We start from the raw sequence: 21,215 nt of genomic DNA, 5'->3' as shown, positions 1-21,215 counted from the left end.
CAGTATGGATTTCTCTACTCTCAAGTTGCTCGCAGTTGAAATGTTGGTGCTCTAACACCAATAGTACCCTCCGTGCATAGAGTAATACCAAGAGTTTTCACAGCTTTCACTTTATAAGTTAAGTATAACATTCCCCAACATGGACCAGAACTCAACTTCCACAGTGAAACAAAGTGAAGGTTTTGCAAACTTCTTCGCAGACAAAATTACGAAAATGTAACTCTCTCAGAACAACCACAGCCATACAAGCAGCTGTAGTCCAGGCCCAGCCCTGCAACTGCCATAAGGTTACAAAACGAACTAAGCCAGCATACACCTTAAACCCCAACCTCTGAGTACGACGGATCATCGTATGAATTTTGAACCTACGTTGTAGACTCAACACTTCGCCCTAGTAAAGGACCTCAGCCCTCTCCTTGCACCACTCAAGACAAAAATTATCAATGCCTCACTATCCCATGGGTAAATTCCAGACTGCTTAAAAATCGGACAGGTTATACTATTTCTCAAGAACCCAGGAGCCAATCCTGAAGATCGAGACAACTTTCACCATGTGACCAGCCTGCCATTCCTTGAAGGATCTTGAAAAATGGCACAACTCAAACAACACATAGAAATCTATGATCTACTCGACATCCTCTAGTCAGGCTGCAGGGAGGGCTGCAGCACGGAAACAATATCACAGACTACATCTTTAAGCTGATGCATGCTTGCCTGCTTATACTCCCTGACTTATCATCAGCGTTCGACACAGTCAACTATGAAAAACTCAAATATCCTAAGATTACACAGACGTAGGAGTCGTAATTCTCAATTGGTTCAAGTCTGACTTCAACAACCATTCTCAACTACTCAAAACGACAGATAACACTAGAGTATGACCACAGCAAGAAATGCCATTTGCAACCTCAAGCTACTCGAAAAGGTCAAGCCTTTCATCCCCAAAGAGTATTTAAAAAATGTGGTGCAATCCCTAGTACTCTCTAGATTGAATTATGGTGATGCAACTCTCAAAGGAACACCTACAGCCCACTTATCTCCCATGAGGGCCACCATTAATGCAGAAGCCAAGCTCCTAACAGGTGAACGATGACACAAGCACATCATACCTACACCAAAGAAGCTTACACGGCTACTTATAGAAGCAAGATGCATTTTTAAAACAACCTTCATCACACACAAAGCTCTCCACATGAGTACACTGAAATCCCTATAAAAATAAATAAAAAGAACCCTATCAAGGGCAGGAAAGTCATGTACCTTACGAAGAACAACCTTACTTCTACGGCTCTGCCCAGATTCAGGAAGGAAAAGTCCCCATGCACGCTAGTTCCCTGGTAATGCAACCAGAATCTGGAAAATCCCTAGAATCAGAGATTTGCACTATCCCGTTGATAACCAACTTCAAGTAAAGTGTTAAAGAGTTACAGCTCAAAAGGCACCAAGGCACAAATAGAAATGGAGTCCTTCTCCCACAACGCAAACTCCAGCTCTACTAATCACCACTCTATGAAAAACCAAACCAATTCAAACTAAATCCAATGTTACAAGTGCTCTCCCTGACCCAACCTCGTACACGCCGAAGAAACATTGATCTTGTCTCATACAGAGCCGATTGCTGAAGGGTAATATCCATCTGATCTAGTCATTTCTAAGTTGGTTAGTGATTGGGCGGAATATTATCTCATGTGGAGCGGTTCTCAAGATCCTTACATTTCATTGTGGTCTCTTCTATATTGGAGTGGATCGTGCTGAAGCTCTTAAGCAATCAATTTTGATTTTATCTTTACAATCCTAGACCCAAGATTAGCTCAAGGGTGTAAATCTTGGCTCCTAACTCAGAGTTCAAGATCTGAAGATCAAAGGCAAGGTCTGACTTTATCATTCCATAGATCAGTTTTGAATGTGTGAAGAGAGGCCACAAGATCTTACTTCGAGTCACTGATGTCACAGAGAAGGTTCAAATTTCCATCTCTGGCAGGGTGCTCGAGTAGAGCTAGGCATGAGATGTGGAGTGGTGGAGGTGAAATATTCAGAGATCCCTCTTGTATGTGCCTTGGGAGGCATTTACAATGTGATCAGAAGCAATTTGGTGTATTTGAAAGAAGCCGGGGTGCAGGAGCTCAATCACCATCAATCGATCACTAAGCAGCAATCCCCTAGTACTCCAGGCAGGTGTTGTCTGCTCATGTAGGTTGCTTTGTTCTATTGAGTATATGCTTTAAAGGTTCAGGCCTAGTGGGCCATGCAGGGCCTCCAGGAATGAGTGTGCGCTCACGCTGGTGTCATGTTTACACCCTAAATATCTAAATTAATGTCGGTCTGGTGCACTAAAACAATATGTGGAGTCGGGCGGAAGGCTAGTTTTGAGCAGCATTTGGTAAATGACACTCATAAAAGCTGGCAGCAGAAGACACCCAGTCGTGCCCAAATACGGCCAATGAGAAGAGCTGTTAGTTTTTTGCAGGGTGAATTGCTTGCACAGAGGATTCATTCACTGGAGAAGCCTGCCAACCAAACTGGACAACAAGCATGTTTTTTATTTGCGTCTAAATTTCACAATCAAACAAAGAGAACTGTGGAATGGATGAACCATTCCCATTCAGCAGCGTTGTGCCCTGGCAGTTCAGACGATATGGTTCCTATGGCAGCAGGAACAAGACTGATTTGCTTAGGACTGCTCACTGTCTGTCTGGAGGGGTGCACTGTGATGAAAACACAAGGATTGAAATCAGGGCACAAGTCGGGGGAGAAAAAAAGCGGGTGGACGGTGCCCACCCACTATTTTCACAGGGTTGACGCTGTCTGCACTGTCAAGAAATGTGCCGAATTTGTCCGTGTGTAGGTTTTAGACACCGAACACATTCAGCAGCGCCTGCACGTTGTCATCTTTCGTTGCCAGCAGCAATGTGCAAGCGGGGATAGGGCGTTCTGAATATAAATACCTACTGTCCCGGGCCTTCAGGCTTCCTTTAGCTTGAATTTCCTGGCTGAGAGCTATCTGGAGCCTCACACCTCAACGCACACAGCTTATCACTTCACAGGTACTTAAGAGTGGGATGCGTTTGACTATGGTCAGTCTCTTTTTATAATAGATATGCATACACAGTATGAATGTCAGATGTGTAGGCCTGTCCCCGTTACACACAATTTAAATACCACTATTTTGTTTTATTTCTTTTATAGCACTACTCATCCAAGTGCAATGTGTCAGAGCGATTTAAATCACACGTAAACATTATACAATGACAAATTGGAAGAGTTCAAGTTTAAGTTTATTGTTTCAGTTAATTAAAACCATAACAATTTCGCAGTTAAAACTATAGAATGTTAAATGTATACCACCATAAAATAGAACGTGCTTAAAAAAGTGCAGTCATTCATACTACCCCTAAGTATTACATGCTTACTGTGAGGCCCTGGGGGCCTAGCTAGGCCTGCGGCGCTGCAATGCTCGTGGAGCGCAATAAGGGGACACACACACGTTACTACACTGGTGTGGACCGGAAGTGCCGTGCCACTTCGGTCCCTTTATTTAAAGCTTTCTGGCCACGCCTGGCCAGAAAGTGATACATTGTGCGGAGTGCTTCCGGGGGCTCAACCTGAGACCCTCGGAGCACTAGAGCGCTACACTTACTAATAAAATACATCTTAAAACTGGCTTAAAACGTTTAAAACTAGTGCAGTTTTTGTGCAAATACACAAACCAATGTAAACTTATGTTCAACCTGCAAGTTAAACCCTGGAATTACATTTTACTAATACAATATATCTTATTGTAATGAATAGTGCTATAAAAGAAATAAACCAAAATAGTGGTATTTGATTGTTATTTGTGTAAATACTGGGACAGACCCGCACAACTGATATTCTTACAGTGCAATCATATTTGTGTAAGTCAATGTACAAGATGCGTTACATAAGACAGCGAGGGTTACAAGGTGTGGGGGCCACATGTCCTTCAAAGCTCACTGCAGAATATTAGAAGGATTACAATGTATTAACTGCAGGTAAACAAAACGGTCTATCTGTTAAAAGCAGCAACCCACTTAACTAGCTAAATAAATGTAATCTGCATGTTTCACGATGTGCTTTGCAGGAGACAAATTAACCATCGATGCTAGTTTGATTCAAAACTGGTACTAGACAAAAACACAGACCTCAAGAAAATGCGTTAACCTTCTTTAATATTATTTCCTGAGATTTAGGTGCCACACAAAGATCTCTGTAGCAGGCACCTAAACCCCATGAGATATTTATAAATGCAGATTTTGCGACTAATTAAGCAGAACAGAGTTCCTGCCATATTTCTCCTTGCAGGCAATGTGTTTGTGGCAGAGTTTAAAAAAAATTAATGCGCAAGTTGAGGCCCAGATTTTGGGTTGAGTTGGGTCGGGTCACTTTTTAGGCAGAACCCGACATAAAATATCACTTGATAAATCTCGTAATGCCCTCAAATATACTCACGATATAACTGCTAAACACAGGCCTGAGGTTTTCAGATCTGCCATCACGTCTTGTGATGTTACTTCCTGTGATGTAATGGGTTGTGATGTTACTTCCTGTGATGCCACGTGCGGCCATGCGCTGTGATGTCATGTGCCATATCACGCCCATACCGCCTAACCTGGTTATCCCATCCACCCCCCCCCCCCTCAAGCTTTTCTTTCTTTTTGGACTTTTGCCCTGACTGGAATGGTACACAACGAACAACTGAGGTGGCAGAGACTTTTGCAAGCATTTATACAGCACCACTTTTAGCGACTTCTCTCCACAGGGTGGAATGAGGATTTCCTCTAAAATCAGAGTATGTTCTTAAGTACGGTGTTGACCGAAAAGTTGTATTCGGTTCAAGCGTCACCGATTTGACGGTATGTATTCTAAAGTACGCAACAACCCCAATAGCTTGAAAACCTTCATGAATGCGCGCACGTCATTTTTCCGTGATAATCGTGAAACGACGCCATTGTTCTCTATCCAAGTGACCTTGGAAAGGGGTGATGGAACGCATGCAATTTGGCAGCTGTGGCATAAACACACTAGTGGAATCTCATCTGTCTGTGTTTGTTATGCGGCATGTGTACGCTGACTCGGAAACATTTTGTACATTAATTATAATACCGGGTAATCACACGCTTTATCACAGTGTGCTTTGTTTTCCGCCCTCATCAAGTAGCGGCAGCCGGTGGCGAGCAGACATTCATTCATTACCTCGTGTAGTCCAGTTCCGCCCTTTCCCCGTCAGAAGCAGAACTCGGGGCCGCGTCTGGCTCCTCGTCTGCGGCGCTGTCCTCGCGCTCTTGCGCGTCCAGCTCCGATGCAAGCGATGCTGCTGCAAGGCCAAAGTAAACATTGTCAAAACGAAATCTGAGCCAATGGCCACACGCAGTTTACAGATCACAATTTACACAGTGACCACCCCCGTGCAGAAGGCGCTTGGGTCGTTCATTCCAGCCATCAGTGGTTACTTAACTTAAAAGTGAGGAAAGCCTACGTTCTTCTTTGGCACACCGCCTGGGTGGCTGATGCGGAGGATACCCGGTGCTAAGGCTGTCTTGTCTCGTTTCCACCTCATGCCTCTTTCTTCCACCGACCTACATTTCCAGCCTATGTCTCAATCTTACAGGTTCTTTTTCATCTGTGCTTTCTACATTTGACAGTTTTCCTATCTTTCTCTTCCTCCTCCTTTCTCCATTTTCGGCCTCTCTCTCTAGCTTTGGGTCGAAGTCTGATGAGGAACATCTCCAACAAGCATTGGCAAAACCAATCGGTCTCGCTTTTTAAACATATTGCCTTTGCCAATTCTGTGTTTTGGCGTGGGGGTTGTAGCATGGGGAAAGCACACGGGGGAGAGAGCACGACAAAGAGCAGGAGAAGGTGGAAGAAGCAAACAATGGAGATAGCGGCACAGGAGGCTTGGAGAAGCACACAACTGATAGAGCAACTTGGAGAGGGAGGCAGAGAGAACCACATGACAGAGAGCAACACAGAGCACTAGCTCAGGGGCTATTGCAAGGGGAAAAGCATTGGATGGAGGGGGCTGGAAAAACATGCACCCTCATGGAGCGCTTAACCAAACAGAAAAATGTAGTTCCTTAAAATAAGTCGTGGAAGGATACAAGTCAGCCAAGAAAACGAATGGTAAGGTGTGGTAAAGAGGCCAGGACAAGGACCAATACAAGCTGAGCAAGATGGGATAAGGAAAGCCAAAAAGAAGAGGGACAAGAAAGCCTACCGATAGGTAAGCAACGAGCAGGCCTAAAGCCCACAAAAGGTCTTTTGCACCCAGACAGCTTGCACTGTGATAGGAGACACATAAAAAAAAAAAAGAGGGTCGGTGGCCACCACCTGCAAGCATGGCACAAACCGAGCACTGTAATTCATTGATAGCAGATCAAATCCAAGCAAATTCAACTGAACTTAATTATGAAGTGAGTTTTTTTAAATAACTCACATGATTAGAAACCATTTAAGAAACCACTTAAAATAGTACAAAACACAATTTTTAAACAGATCTACAGGGCTAGAGACACTGCTCAAAAGCATTGTAGTCTTAGAGCGCATGGTCTTCTAAAGCTCATCCTCGTTCACACATGCAACACAACCTACATCCTTAGATATGATGTTAGCCAAATTCATAGCCCCACCCCCCCAATAATACACAATAAGCCCAATTAGGGGGTTTTGGGTCAGCCCCCTCCAGCTTTGACTTCTTTGGCTTTGGGTCAGCCCCCTCCAGCTTTGACTTCTTTGGCTCAGGACACTTCACTTATTGGTTTGATACATTTTCAAATACATTTTGGATTAGCCTCAGTGGCGGATGGTGACATTTGAAAGTGGTAAGGTGTAAAAGTGTGGTATGACTTTTATATAGAGAGCAAGTTTAATGGGCAAACATGGGTTTCAGGATGGGTTCTCCTATAGAGAAAACAAATAAAACAATATTGGCAAATGGTGCATTTTAAAGTAAACAAATTTAGTGAAAAAGCAAGGCTTATAAAAGCAGGGCACACGTATAGTCTTGAAATATTAAACATTAAAAACTGCCCCATATCTTACTGCATTAATATGTTCAAGTTACTGTAATGTGCACATTGTACAGCAGGAAAACTTCAGTCCTTAAAAGTGTCTTGCACTGTATGCAGCATCAACTTTGGAAAATAAGGCTCTAACCCGGCTCCTGGAAGCACCCGCAGCTGCTGTTTGCAACCAGTCATAGAAATATATGGAGAAAGGTCTTTAAGTGGGAAGAAAAAAGATTTACCATGGTACCCTAAGTAAAAATGGCGTCATTTTAAACATACCTTTGTCAGCCAAAGATAGACACCACTAAAATATGTCCAACAATCACAGGCGTTTTTAGCTAGTTTGAGGTTGGTCACTATGGCATAAAATAATTAACCTAGTGAACGAAGGCCAGGAAAAGGGACTGATCTAAAGATGACACCGGTATTGTGTAACAATCTAGGATGTGTGCTGTTCGAAAAGAAAATGCAGGCCCTCCTCTGCAAAGAGCAGCCTACCTTCCAATGGAGTGTCTGGCTGATGGTTACTAGCTGACAATCCTCTCTTGTCATGTATGTATTGTATCCCCTCCCGAGCGCTCCTAGTGCTCCTTCACCCTGCTCTGCTGCTTTATACCTGTGTTTGTACCTTATAAATCTTAATAAATACATAGAAAGTATCCACTTCCTTTGGAAATGAAACAACACCCAGTAGCTGCTTGGAGGGATTACAGCCATGAATAAAGACTTTGCGGGATTCTTGGATATTGTATTGTTATTGCACTTATATAGCACGTATTACCCTAGAAGAGGTGTTGAAGCACTTTAAGGTGTACAAGAATGCTCACGGGGGACACCCTAATGCCTTCCTTCAGAGAATCCATGGACCTGAGAATGAGGGAAGCCCTTCCTTTCTGTAATCTTTCTATGACTCGGGTTGTTGTTCAGTCCTGGATTCCTTGCATACAGTACTCCAGATGGGACCTTCATGCCTGGTTTGAGAAGTGGCCAACAAACCAACTTAGGTGCAATACTTCGTAGATGCTACAGATGTTACCTCCAGAATTCAACAAACACTATAGCGCTGAGAAGAAAATACTTTCTTTGTAAGGTGCTCTATGAATACACGTTGCTGTTAATATACAAAACCTCTCTCTTCCCCAAAACAGGTACCCGTTGAAGCGCTTGGGGCCTCGACAGGGGCTAACAAATAGTACAATTCAGTACACATAGGGGTGCCTTTTCACTCTTATTTGCAGGCGGGAGATAGCTGGTTTGTCAGAGCAGGGCTGGGACGGAGTCAGTCACATAGGCTGGCCTGCAGTCTGACTTTGCCCAGAAGTCCGGATGTCTTGCAAAAGGAAAATATTCAGTGGTGTCAAATGCAGATCGGTTTGGTTGGGGGAAGCAGTCTACCTTTCAAATTTCCCGGCTATGAACAGATGAAAAACGTACATATAATTGAAAACAATTGACCAAATCCTGGATATCTGAAACATAGCGTGCTCTGTGGTTGAACTGGACACCGTTAAAATAACTGTTTTGGAAATGAGATACCGCAGGCGACGGAAGGTGAACCATTTTGCCCTGTATCAAGGGATGTGTGTTCATGTGGAGCCAGGATGCGGACTTCCCTGGTGACGGTGAAATTAGCGGATCACAGCCCCACAACCACAGTCTGTCTAAGAGCTGGGCAGACTTATCTTCAGCTCTGTCATTCTCTTCCTCTCACCAGGAGCTTCAGATTCCGCGACTAGTGCCTTTGGATGGCCTGGCTCTCTTCTCACCCCCCCTCCTTCCCGGTCCAGGAAGTGTGTGTGCATGGAGCTCGCTGTGCAAGCAATAGAGGGCTCCTACTCTTACCTACTTTCCCCTTGGTCATCATCCCTCAGGATCAAAGGTGTGACATCAATGGGGCCGACTGCTCGCTTCCATGGGGTCCTTGTCCTCCTGTGTGGGTGGAGCAGGCTGTTTTATGAGACAAAGCCCAGCGTCACAGGGAAGAACACTCCTAATGTGCTGCCTTTCTCAGGCCCGGTCCTGTAACTTCACCAGGCATCAGCAAGACCACGATTGGCTGAATGTTGGCAGCCCCATACCCAGTCATTGGCTGGGTCAGAGACTGCCAACGCTCATTTGGAGCCTAGGGGGCTGCAGCAGCAATCCCCCGGGTTTCTACACTGTAGAGCCTAGTGAGGGCTCAAGTTTGCATGTAGGCTGGTCGGAGCAAGGCATAACCACTGAATAATAGGGGGACCCCTTGAATAGATGTGGGTAGAACAGGGGAAAATTCAGTAAATATCAAGCAAAACAAAATGTTCTACCCATTTAATTTAAAGAAACGCAAGTATGTTGTTACATTTGTGTGCCACTCTTGCTAGATCATGCGCTCAAGAATTAACATAATCCAGATCACTGGAAATTTTTTTTTTTTTTTTTGTATTTTTCAAAAAATAGAACAATGGATACATCGATCACATGTTTATACAATAAAATCTATACTCCACTGGGGCTTGCTGACCGTTTCACACTGATACCGCTGAATATCTCTATCCTTCTAGATGCCTGCTACCGTATTTACAGCAGGACCATCAAAGTGATCCTTTAATGCTGTTTTTCATTCGGATATTGCTACCAGTAAAACGTTTAAGCGACGCCTTTTCTTCCTGGAGATCTCTCAGCAATTAATTAAATAAATCATTGCGCCGGCAACCGTGCTTGAACTGACATGCTACGACTCAATCGGCTAACGACTACCCCTGGATATCCCCTTTACGCGTTGTGATCATCATTGTAATATACCGACACCATCATCCTATTGAGATCTTCTCCAATCAACATTTTAAAGACCACGCTCCAGTTACCGCACTTGAACTGACATTTTGTGATCAAACAGACCAACGGCTCCCCCAGTGGGCTAATATACTCAATCTGAACCTGCTTGCTTTATTCGGCGTACCTCTATTTAACGAACCACAGCTCTATCGTTCAAATTTGTCCACCAGTAGATTCGCTTTACCTGTCTGGAACCCTGTATACAGATCTGTCTACCTACGTTTGGTCCCATGGCCTCTGGATTTAAATTTCCATATGCGCCCTGAAGAAGGTGATACCCCATGAGGGGGTGTGACATCGAAACACGCGTCGGCGCTGGAAAAGTATCCCCTCGATATATGTTCTATTGATTTATTCATATAAAGTTGAACAATTACTTATGCATATATTTTTTTTTAAGTCTCTTTTTTTGTATAATAGGACTATTTCTCTGTACTTATTATTTCTTTGAATACACATTATACATTTAATTTCTTTATGAACAATATCTGTTAATGTTACATACACTTAAGGTATTTGAAATTTACTGTTTTTGATGTGTGATGAATGCAAGGTGTGTTTTTGTAGTTTGAATGAGTATATCTGAGTATGTAGTTGCATGTATGTAATGAATGTAAGATTGTCCAAGGGAACTGCTAGGAAAAAAAATCTTTTGTATAGATTTTATTGTACAAACACGTGATCGATGTATCCATTGTTCTATTATTTGAAAAAAACAAAAAATACAATTTTGTTCCAGTAATCTGGATTACGGTAATTCTTGAGCGCATGATGTAGCAAGAGTGGCACACAAATGAAACGGCGTACTTGCGTTTCTTTAAATTAAATGGGTAGAACTTTTTGTTTTGCTTGATATTTACTGGTCGGAGCAAGGCACCCGTCCAACCTGACATGCGCACTTCGCCCTACGGAGGTCCGGGACCTATCATTGAGCAGGCTCGCAGTGGAGGCTTGAGGAAATAGAAATTTTCAGGTAGCCAATGTGTCCCCCACTCGCACCCTATCCATGCACCCATGTTCCATGTATGTTGTGTAATTCCCTTCCCGTGTCTGCCATAAAGACGCATATGCATTTGCGTCCATTGTTAACATGTCAGTTATTCAGTTCACTAAGAAAACCACGTTAAATTGGCTTCTAGGCCTATGGTGCCAACGTCTTTACATGGTGCACTTTTAAATATCGCACACGTTCTCCATGTTTTTCTGGCTCAGCCGAGCCAGGCCCTTAATTGAGGCTCCGAGTCTCTTCTGTCTCTTCTGCCTCTGAAAGCTACAGTGTAGGTATGCATCCCTGACCTTTACCTTACTTCCTGCTCAGGCGAGCGGTGCCCGGCTCGGCCTGGCCTGCCTGCCAAGACGATATTTTGCCTACAAATTATCTGCTCAGCCTCCGCAAAAACACATTCCAGTTCAGTGAAATAGGTAAACATATTCCAGCCTGCAGAGCAAAGGGCCTGGCTTTCCTGTCTCCTTGCACGTAATTTACTGCACGCATTACCATGGTAGACCCATGGCCCCTGCGCTTTGCATGAGGATCTACAGACACGCACTAGCATTCAGTATTGAACGGCCTCTGCCCGAGAGACCTTTTACTTCAGACAACACATCCTCCAAACATAAGATATCAGATATGTTATAGGTGCAGGTCGTTCTGACACCCCAGACACCAGACTCCTCTACTAGTGCTAAAGTCAAGCCCCCCAGCTCTCCCCAGTTACACGTCATACCTAGTTGCGCACGCATCCAGGACAAAGGTTTCTGCTGACCCTGCAGAATCTCTCTATGTATCCACCCACTTATGACACTTCTGTGACGTTTCCTGCACACACCTCCGTGTACGCCCCTGTACACGCCTTCTTTTACGCACATGTGTTCTTATCTCTCTCTTTTCACTTGTTACGCCTACTGTATTCAATTCCATTATACAGTTTTACTATATATAATGTGTGATGTCAATAAAATGTTGAATATCCCTTCCTGAACCTTAGTGGTGATGGAACTCGATGTCCAGTGTCCCGGGATGCTTAATTAAAGCCCGTATGACTCAGATACCACGGACTCTGCCTCTCATTTTTTTTGAGCTATCCTTATTGTCAAGTGAATGTATAGAAAAATTGTCCGGTAAATTATATTTACCACATAAATCTGGCGCCCGAATAGGGACTCCTCCCCTTCCCCACTCGCCGGCGATGTAACGCAGGCCCTTGACCCCTTCTACAGCCGTGACGGATTCTGTGCACATATGCGGGTTTTCCTGCTATCTCCCTCAGGCCCACGGAGGAGACGGAGACTGCGGTCCAGCATCCAGACGAGGCGGTGAGGAATGCGGAGGATCCCGACCAGAGCCCAAGCCGAGAGAGCAAGGTCCGAGGTATCCGGAGGCCCACCTGTTCCGAAGCGCATGCGTAGTGACAGCCAGACACCGTAGCAGTCCAGTCCAGTCCAGTGTCGAGTTTCCGAGGCCTTCAGTTTTGTTTTCCCAGTGAGTACCGTTGCTGGGGAGCATCTAGACGGGTTCATTAATTTGTACCCGGTCAAGACGGGTCTGGGTACACAGATCCGGTCAAGACGTGTTCACTTAGGTGAATACGGTATGACGTGTCTCTTTATGGGACCGGTATGTCTGTACTGTTTTAGCAGTGCATCTAGTGATCCAGTATTCTAGTATTCCAGTATTGTTTCTCGAGATTTTCATGATTTATGTTTTTCTATGTACCAGGTAGTATTCAGTCTGAAATGTTTTAATGTGTTTAATGTCGTGGTATGAATGATTGTTTGCTATCCATTACTGTGTTTTATTGTGTTCAGTTTCAAGTAAAGTACAATTATGCCGCTGTTTTCGAAATTACGTCAGACAGGAACTAGGAAAGGGATACTCGAAGAAGCAGTTCCTGTCCCGCCTAGGGACACTCCTGGACATTTTATGTACCACAAGCATGGCTTAGATGCCATACTGTACTTAGACTTGTGGGTTGATTATACCAAGGATCTGGAAGAGAAGCATAGATGGCCTGTCTCAGGGACATGGGATGCTGATTGCATCATGAGAGTAGAAGAAGCACTTTGGAAAAAGAAAGCCAGACAATCCCAGAAAGATGCCATAGAATTATGGCGTAAAGAATCGCATAGAAGAACAGAGAAAGAACTTAGGAAAGCAGAGAAAAGTAGAGAGGAATCTGAGAAAGCCCAAGAAAAGGAGCTACTAGAAGAAGGTGAACGAGTTAGAGCCGAACAATTAGACCGACAAAGAAATGCCCTTATTACAGGTCTATATCCTGTTCTCGCCGAGGGCCTACTCAAGGCGATCCCGGAAGTACCCAGTAATATACCGCCACCATTGGTCCCGACTAAACTCCGTCATAGACAGACCGCAGCAGACATTTTCCTTTCTTCCTATTTAGACGACATTGCTCCAGAGTATGCTAATGCACGTGTACCACCTGCCATTAATAATCCTCCCAACCCTGCTCATGACACGATTCCCCCTACTGTTCCCGCTGCCACTGGTCCTGGCAATCCCTTTGGCCAACTTACATTGCCTACACCTACTACTACTACACCTACCTTACCAGCTCCATTACTACCACCAACAGCACAACCAGTATTAGTTGACGATCACACTCCAGGAGGAGCAGCTGGAGGTCCCCCTGTCACCCCGCCTCAGGTAAAACGACTAACACTTAGAGAAGCAGCATTACAACGCACGCCAAGAGTAACTACATACGCAGCTCTTAGACAGTACCTTACTGATTGCAGATATGATCCAGTACCAGGCGAAGACCAGATGATACTATATTCTTTACGTTTGCGACGGGTGACAAACTATTTGGCTATTTTACCAAATATGGGAGAACATTTGGACAACATATATCATTTTATTAGAACGGGGGAGAGATCAGAAAGTATTCACGAAGCCATGGCACACAACAAGGTGGAGACACAAAACATGATCTTACAGTTTTTGATAAATTGTTTGATTAGGGAACAAGATCGGCCAGGTAAAAGCAAGGAAGAGATGCAAGTCCTGATAAAATGGAGTGACAACATAGCCGATGGCAAACATAGTAAACAGGCTTGTATAGAAGCCATGTACAGAAGATTCGTAAGGAAATTCTATACATACACGCAAGGGAAAAAGCAGCTAGGGAAGCCGAGAAAGCGGAGGAAGACGTCTCAGAGGATGACGATATAGATGATACAGAAGACCCAGATAGAATAGTGTACGTAGGTAGAGCACGACCTTTTGACAGACCCATACGCCTAGAAAGCAAGAAACGTTTTCTTTCTCCCATACCAGAACAATGTTCTCTTGAGCATTTATTCCAAACCACTGATAAAGTCCTGAAGCAACGAATAGGTTATAGTGAACTTAGCACCAGGCATGAACAAGAACTAGCCCGGTCAGCAGTACAATGGGCCGGAAATACTAGCGTATATAAAGATGATTCAGTAGCGCAAACATTTTTGACTCTTTCCCCAGACGAACAGCGATTGGCTGGTATGTACATGATTCAACATCTCATTTCATTGTATGAAAGTCAGCATTCTGATCCAGGTCCCCTATATAATATACTGGACGAGTTACTACTAGGTAGATGGAGAGGCCTAGGTACTGATTTAATTAATGTCATTCTAGAACAGCGACACAAGTACAGAACTTTCCTGACTCCGCATTTTGTCCCCGTTCCGCCCCCAGTACGAAAAACCTTTTACATAGATAGACAGAATCCTTTACGGGAAGTTGATCCAGTCCGTAGGGCAGATGATACGCTTGAACGAGTATTCGTATACACACCCTTGACCAAAATGGAATTATTGGAAATGAAAAAATTAGTACCCTGTCATGATAAAGATCCAGCAGGGTTCCACCATGAATTAAAGGACATGCTCCTCATGGGGGAGTATACGTATCCCGATATCATTAAAATGTTAAAGGTACTGTTGCCTGCCGGCATTTACGAAAAACTTAAAGAAAAAGAATGGGAGGTGGGAGAGAAAAAGATTGATTGGACAGTATTAGAAAACGAAGAAAATGCACGAGTCCCTGGTACTGGTCTCGGGGAAAAAGCCAAAGCATTACCCGAGTTATTAATACAGGTTTTGCCAAGATTACTAACTACTAAAAAGGAAGACTGGGATGCAATCTCAGCTTGCAAACAGAAACAAGACGAAGACACTAGTGATTTTTATTCCAGGTTCGAGAAATGTTTCATTATTAATAGCGGTCTGAAAACAAGTAGTGAATCGTACCCACATCTTTTTGTGACTAAATTAGTAGAGAATTCCTTACCACAAGTCAAAAATAGAGTACTAAAGGTAGAAAGTACCTGGCAAGCTAATACCCCTTCCCAAATGTTACAAATGTTACAGTACCACCAGAACCGAATTAGAGAGGAACACGATCATGAACAGAGACGTATTAAAGACACGAAAATGAAAGTACTAGTTGCTCAGTCTGTCCCAGCTGACGGTCAGAAGAAGGGTACGGCACCGTCAGGTCATTCTGCAGTTCCTGTTAAAGGGAATTGCAATTACTGTAAGCAGCCAGGTCACTATATAAACGAATGTGCCGTTCTAAAATACAATATCGCTACAGGCAGGACGAAAGAAAGACCGCGTCCACCTAGACAAGAACATGTTCCATAACACATTCCACAGAACACGCAACCTCCACAGAATGCACAACAGACAGTAGCTGTACCCCAGCCCCAACCCATTGCTGCCACACAACATGTCACGCAACAAATGTACCAGTATACACAGTCAGATTACCCCGATTATCAGCAGTACTCATGAAACAGCCTAGAGAGGGAGGTTGGCTTGCCCCTTATCGAGGTTCCTGTAGATCAAAAGGGTCCCTATGTACATAGTCAGGTATTAGGGAAAGACAGAAAATTTTTGATTGACACAGGGGCGAGCAGAACTACCATCAGTCATGACGAGGTTCCAGGGGCACCCCTCTCAGGCTCACAGAATGTTTCCCTGGGATTTTCAGGAAAGCCTATTGTTAACGAAGTGTTGAAACCAGTTCCCCTAGAAATTGGTCCATTATCCCGTACTACAGACTTGTTACTTACGAAATCATGCCCTGAAAATTTGCTTGGTATTAAAACATTGAAAGCACTAGGTGCAGTGATTTGTTGTTCTCCGGAAGGAGTGAGATTGTTTTTACGTGATTTTAAAGGTCATTATGTGTTGAGAGATTTCGATCCAAGACTTCAGAATGTTCCACAGCATTTATGGGCGCAAGGCCCAACTGATGTAGGTTGTATGCACATTACACCATACCGTGTCACTCTCAAACAAGGAGTTGTACTACCCCAAATCCGACAATATAAGTTACCACCTGATGCTGTAGCGGCTTTACTGAAAATTGTTGACAAGCTCATTGCACAAGGAGTGGTTGTAGAAACTGACTCCAATGTATGTAATTCTCCTATCATTCCGATTCTTAAACGAACTGACCCAAATGCACCACCGGTCTACCGATTGGTGATTGATCTTCGTGAATTAAATAAATGTATCATACCGCAGTACCCTGTGGTTCCCGACATTTCGTCACTATTGACTGCTATTGACTCAGAAGCGGTGTTCTTTACTGTAATCGATCTCAAGAACGCCTTCTTTAGTGTCCCCATTCACCCGGAAAGCCAATACCTTTTCGGTTTCTGTTTAAATGGCCGAAGCTTCAAATTTGCACGTGCTCCTCAAGGATTCACAGAAAGCCCTAGTATCTACAGCCAAGCATTAAAATGACAACTTGACAGTATTCACATGCCTACTGACACTGCCCTACTCCAATATGTTGATGATCTGTTAATCACAGCACGGACCGAACGTGATTGCGAACGTGCATCACTGACTATCTTGTATTTCTTGGCCGAAAAGGGGCATAAAGTGTCCCCTTCCAAGCTACAATTCTGTGCCCAGCAAGTGGTATACCTTGGACACTTGCTGTCCAAGAGGGGTAGACAGTTGACACCTGACCGTATCCAGTTAATCGCACATCTTCCACAGCCCAAGACGCAAAAGGAAGTACGGGCCTTCATTGGCCTCACTTCTTACTGCAGACAATGGATTCCCCAGTATGCATATCTAGCAAAGCCACTCATACAGTTAACAACACAGGAGGCAGCGACTTCGACTGTCCTCCCTTGGACTCAGGAACATACACAAGCTTTTGATGAACTGAAGAAAGCTTTATGTCAAGCACCAGTTTTAGCGACACCATGTTACAGCAAACCTTTTACACTTTTTGTTACTGAACGCGACGGCACAGCATTATCTGTTCTGACACAAGATCAAGCAGGAAAACACAAGCCTTGTGCTTATTTTTCTAGTACATTGGACCCAGTAGCCCAGACTCTGCCTGCGTGCCTAAAATCAGTTGCAGCAACAGCTCTAGCTATCAGACAAAGAGACTCAATAGTGTTAGGACATCCCCTGACAGTACAAGTTCCACACTCCGTGGAAGTTCTCCTGAACCGAACCGAGAAACAGCACCTGACCATAGCAAGACTGACAGGATATGAATTGACACTGTTTCAGCCACACATAGAGATCAGACGTTGCAACACTTTAAACCCTGCCACATTGTTACCAACGAGCACAACAGACCCTACACCACATGACTGTGTGGAAGTCATTGACACTATTACGAAACCAAGACAAGACTTGACAGACATTGCCTTACCCGACCCGGACCTGACACTTTATGTGGATGGTTCATGTATGAGAACAAGCACAGGAGAGTTAGTGGCCGCATATGCAGTGACCACTGAGACTGAAGTCATAGAAACACATCGTATTGACACACTGTCTGCTCAAGCAGCAGAGCTCATCGCTCTGACCCAAGCCTGTATACGAGCCAAGAACCTGAAAGTAAACATATACACAGATTCACAGTATGCATTCGGAGTCGTACACGACTTCGGCGTTCTCTGGCAAGAGAGAGGTTTTTTGACCTCCCACGGAGCCAAGATACAGCATGGTCCCCTCATTCACGCACTGTTAGAAGCAATACACTTACCTGCATCCATTGCTATCATGAAGTGCAAGGCACATACGAACGTCACTGACACCATTTCCCAGGGTAACGACCTGGCAGATCGAACAGCTAAACTCACAGCTCAGACTCAAACAGATACATCGACTGACATGACAAAGACTGAAGTAACTCCACTGACACATTGCATGACAGTCAGGGATCCCACACAAGATGTACTCGACATACAGACACATGCCACTCCGGACGAAATCAAGAAATGGACTGAACAAGGAGGGGTCCAGACAGATCAGGGATGGTTGACGAAGGGAAAAGCCACATGGTTTCTCCCCGACTCTATGGTTCAAGTTATCATTAATACAGCACATAGTCCAGCACACTTAGGAGAAAAAGCCATGTTAGACAGTATTCAGAATATATGGTTCAACAAGCATTTACGAGCAGCAGCAAAACAGAAAGTGCGTACCTGCATGATCTGTTGTCAGTTCAATCCAGGCAAAGGCATTCCCGTGGAACAAGGTGGATTTCATCCTCCTGACCATCCTTTTGAAGTCCTCCAGATGGATTATATCCAGATGGACAGATGCCGAGGATTCAAGTATGTCCTCGTAGTCGTATGTGCCCTTTCCCGATGGACAGAAGCTTACCCAGTCCCAGATTACACTGCTGTAACCACTGCCAAGCAGTTGGTTCGTGAATTCTTCCCGCGATACGGCTTGCCCCGTGTCGTGTACTCAGATAATGGACAGCCATTCTCGTCCGAGCTCATGAAACAGGTATCACTCCTGTTAGGTTACCAGTGGAAATTTCACTGTGTACGACACCCCGAAGCAGCAGGTCTCATTGAGAGACATAATCAGACCCTGAAAACACGTTTAGCGAAAGTCTGTGCAGAAAAAGGTGTAGATTGGATGGTAGCCTTGCCGGTTGCCCTCTTTTACATGCGTATGGAAGCTCATTCCAGGACCGGACTATCTCCTTATGAGGTAGTCTTCGGCCGACCTCCAAACATGTGGGGTACGCCTATGCCTTGAAGAATAACTGATGTCGATAGTAACATGTTGACAGATTACCTAGCTTCCTTGATGTCTGCACTACGCTCTTGTCGTTCACAGGTTGCGGCTGCCTTCCCGGACAACACCCAAGTGAAACCGCATGAAATCGTTCCCGGAGACCTGGTGTTGGTCCGCAATTTTGATCGCACAAGCCCTCTGGAGCCCAGGTGGAAGCAGCCGAAATTGGTGTTGATGACCACGAGGACCGCGGTGAAAGTGGAGGGCAGAAAAGGGTGGCTCCACTCCAGCCACATCAAAAGATTTCATGGACTGTGTCCAGAGACTGTTTTCAAGGACTGCCCCGTTCCAGATACTGACTCTACTCCCCCTGTTAGAAAAAACTCCGCAACAGGAGTACCGAGTTAAGTTAAGGTCTAGTAAGTCAGACAGCGTTTAATTGTTTAAGTCCCCCCCTGGGTGAAGCGGTTAGACAGGTTTCTGACATGTATAAGATAGACCCAAGTAGTCAGAGAGATAGGCGAATTGAAAAGAGACAAATATTGCAAGAACTTGCACAGCAGATGCGTCATTACGTTAATTGTTATGTTTATTCTGAGTATCTCGATAATATGCATAAGCTTGATGCTACATGTTTTCTTTCCTCCTCTTGGTTCACATGCACATATTTTCTCTAATGACACCGTAGAGCACACTTTCAGTGACCTGCCCCCTCACGAGCTGTCCTATCGATTAGCAATGCGTAACAACACTTTCATTCGTATGTTACACCATACTCACCAGACCAGCAATGCTACGAATTGCTGGGTATGTGGCCGACTCCCACCTTATCAGAAATACAAGGGAGCTCTGCCTCTCTATCCTTACCCGTTTACACATAATGGTTCGTGCGGTGCATGGTTTACTTTAATGTCATCTTTAGACAGTGAGTCCAAAGTCTCCCAAGGCAATTGGATATGGGGAAATCTGAATACGGTTATGAATAAAATATTTTTCCCAGACAAGGACGGTCTTCCCCAAAGGACAGGGACCGATCTAGAAAATGAAGTGTATGGATTAGGTAATTTTACCATTAACCTCATGATTCTGAACGTTCAGTCGAGACTAATTCGGATTTGCCGTTTATAACAGTTTTACCAGTAACAGGCGTATTATGCGTTAGAAAGAATGGTTCAGTACATCTAGGACACAGTGATTGTAATACTGTGGTCGAATTCAGTGATAAAGGAAAATCTACTTTCAAAGCTTCCCGCCATTCCTATTTTATTTGTGGTCAGACAGCTTATGTACGTCTTCCCTTAGATTGGGAGGGAACGTGTTATATTGCGTTCCTATTACCACCTGTTTTTCTAGCACCACCTGATTATCATCGAAATACACATCTTGTGCATATAAGACATAGAAGGGAGATCAAGTCCCCAATTGTCGATCAGACTGAGACAACGTGGGAACAATATACAGATTTCAATAAAGGATTCTTTTTCTTTGTAGGTCCTGTCCAAAACAGTAAACTGATACGCAAATTAACCAGAACTCTTGAAGCAGTAGTGAATGAGACTACTTCTGCCTTAGGTAACTTGACCGAAGAGCAGTCTGCTATGAGACTTGTTGTTCTTCAAAACCGCCTTGTCCTTGACGTCATCCTGGCCGATAGGGGCGGGGCTTGTAGAGTGATCGGATCCAGTTGTATTTTCATTCCTAATAACGCACCATCAGTATATAAAGCCATAACAAGGCTTCATGAAATAGCTCATCAGATACACCAGAATCCAGGCACCTGGACATGGTCCGGTTGGCTCTGGAGTGTGATATCCGCCTGGGGATGGAAAGTACTGTCATTCCTAGGAATAATACTGCTCATAGTATTCAGTTGTTGTCTCTGTCTGCAATGTGGGCCAGCGATTTGCGGCTTGTGCGCCACAGCTTGTATTCCCCGTCCAAGTCCACGTTCCCGTATGAAAAAAGATGAACAAATGATGTTATATGAACAGATAGATGGTCTCATGAGAATAGATATATCCTAAAGGGTGAAGTAGGGGCCAAGGAGGGAATGAGGAAATAGAAATTTTCAGGTAGCCAATGTGTCCCCCACTCGCACCCTATCCATGCACCCATGTTCCATGTATGTTGTGTAATTCCCTTCCCGTGTCTGCCATAAAGACGCATATGCATTTGCGTCCATTGTTAACATGTCAGTTATTCAGTTCACTAAGAAAACCACGTTAAATTGGCTTCTAGGCCTATGGTGCCAACGTCTTTACATGGTGCACTTTTAAATATCGCACACGTTCTCCATGTTTTTCTGGCTCAGCCGAGCCAGGCCCTTAATTGAGGCTCCGAGTCTCTTCTGTCTCTTCT

The 21,215-nt window shown here is 44.3% G+C and overlaps 1 protein-coding gene across 11 annotated transcripts in view; it reads right to left on the bottom strand.

The window, feature by feature from the left end:
• The window catches only part of BRCA1 (BRCA1 DNA repair associated), a 510,976-nt gene that overhangs the window by 202,694 nt on the left and 287,067 nt on the right, over positions 1–21,215 (bottom strand). For all 11 annotated transcript variants that reach the window (XR_015296056.1, XR_015296057.1, XM_086924044.1 and 8 more), the window contains one exon: positions 5,212–5,332. Coding sequence is in view for 9 of the 11 variants with exons in the window: in XM_086924044.1 (XP_086780170.1) it covers positions 5,212–5,332 (121 nt within the window). In the remaining 2 variants the exon portion in view is untranslated. The remainder of the gene's footprint in view (positions 1–5,211; positions 5,333–21,215) is intronic.

The sequence above is a fragment of the Lissotriton vulgaris genome, chromosome 5 (assembly GCF_964263255.1).
Source record: "Lissotriton vulgaris chromosome 5, aLisVul1.2, whole genome shotgun sequence".
NCBI classification, from domain to species: domain Eukaryota; kingdom Metazoa; phylum Chordata; class Amphibia; order Caudata; family Salamandridae; genus Lissotriton; species Lissotriton vulgaris.
The sequence above is the reverse complement of the archived record's forward strand: the minus strand, read 5'-3'. Positions and strand labels throughout refer to the sequence as shown.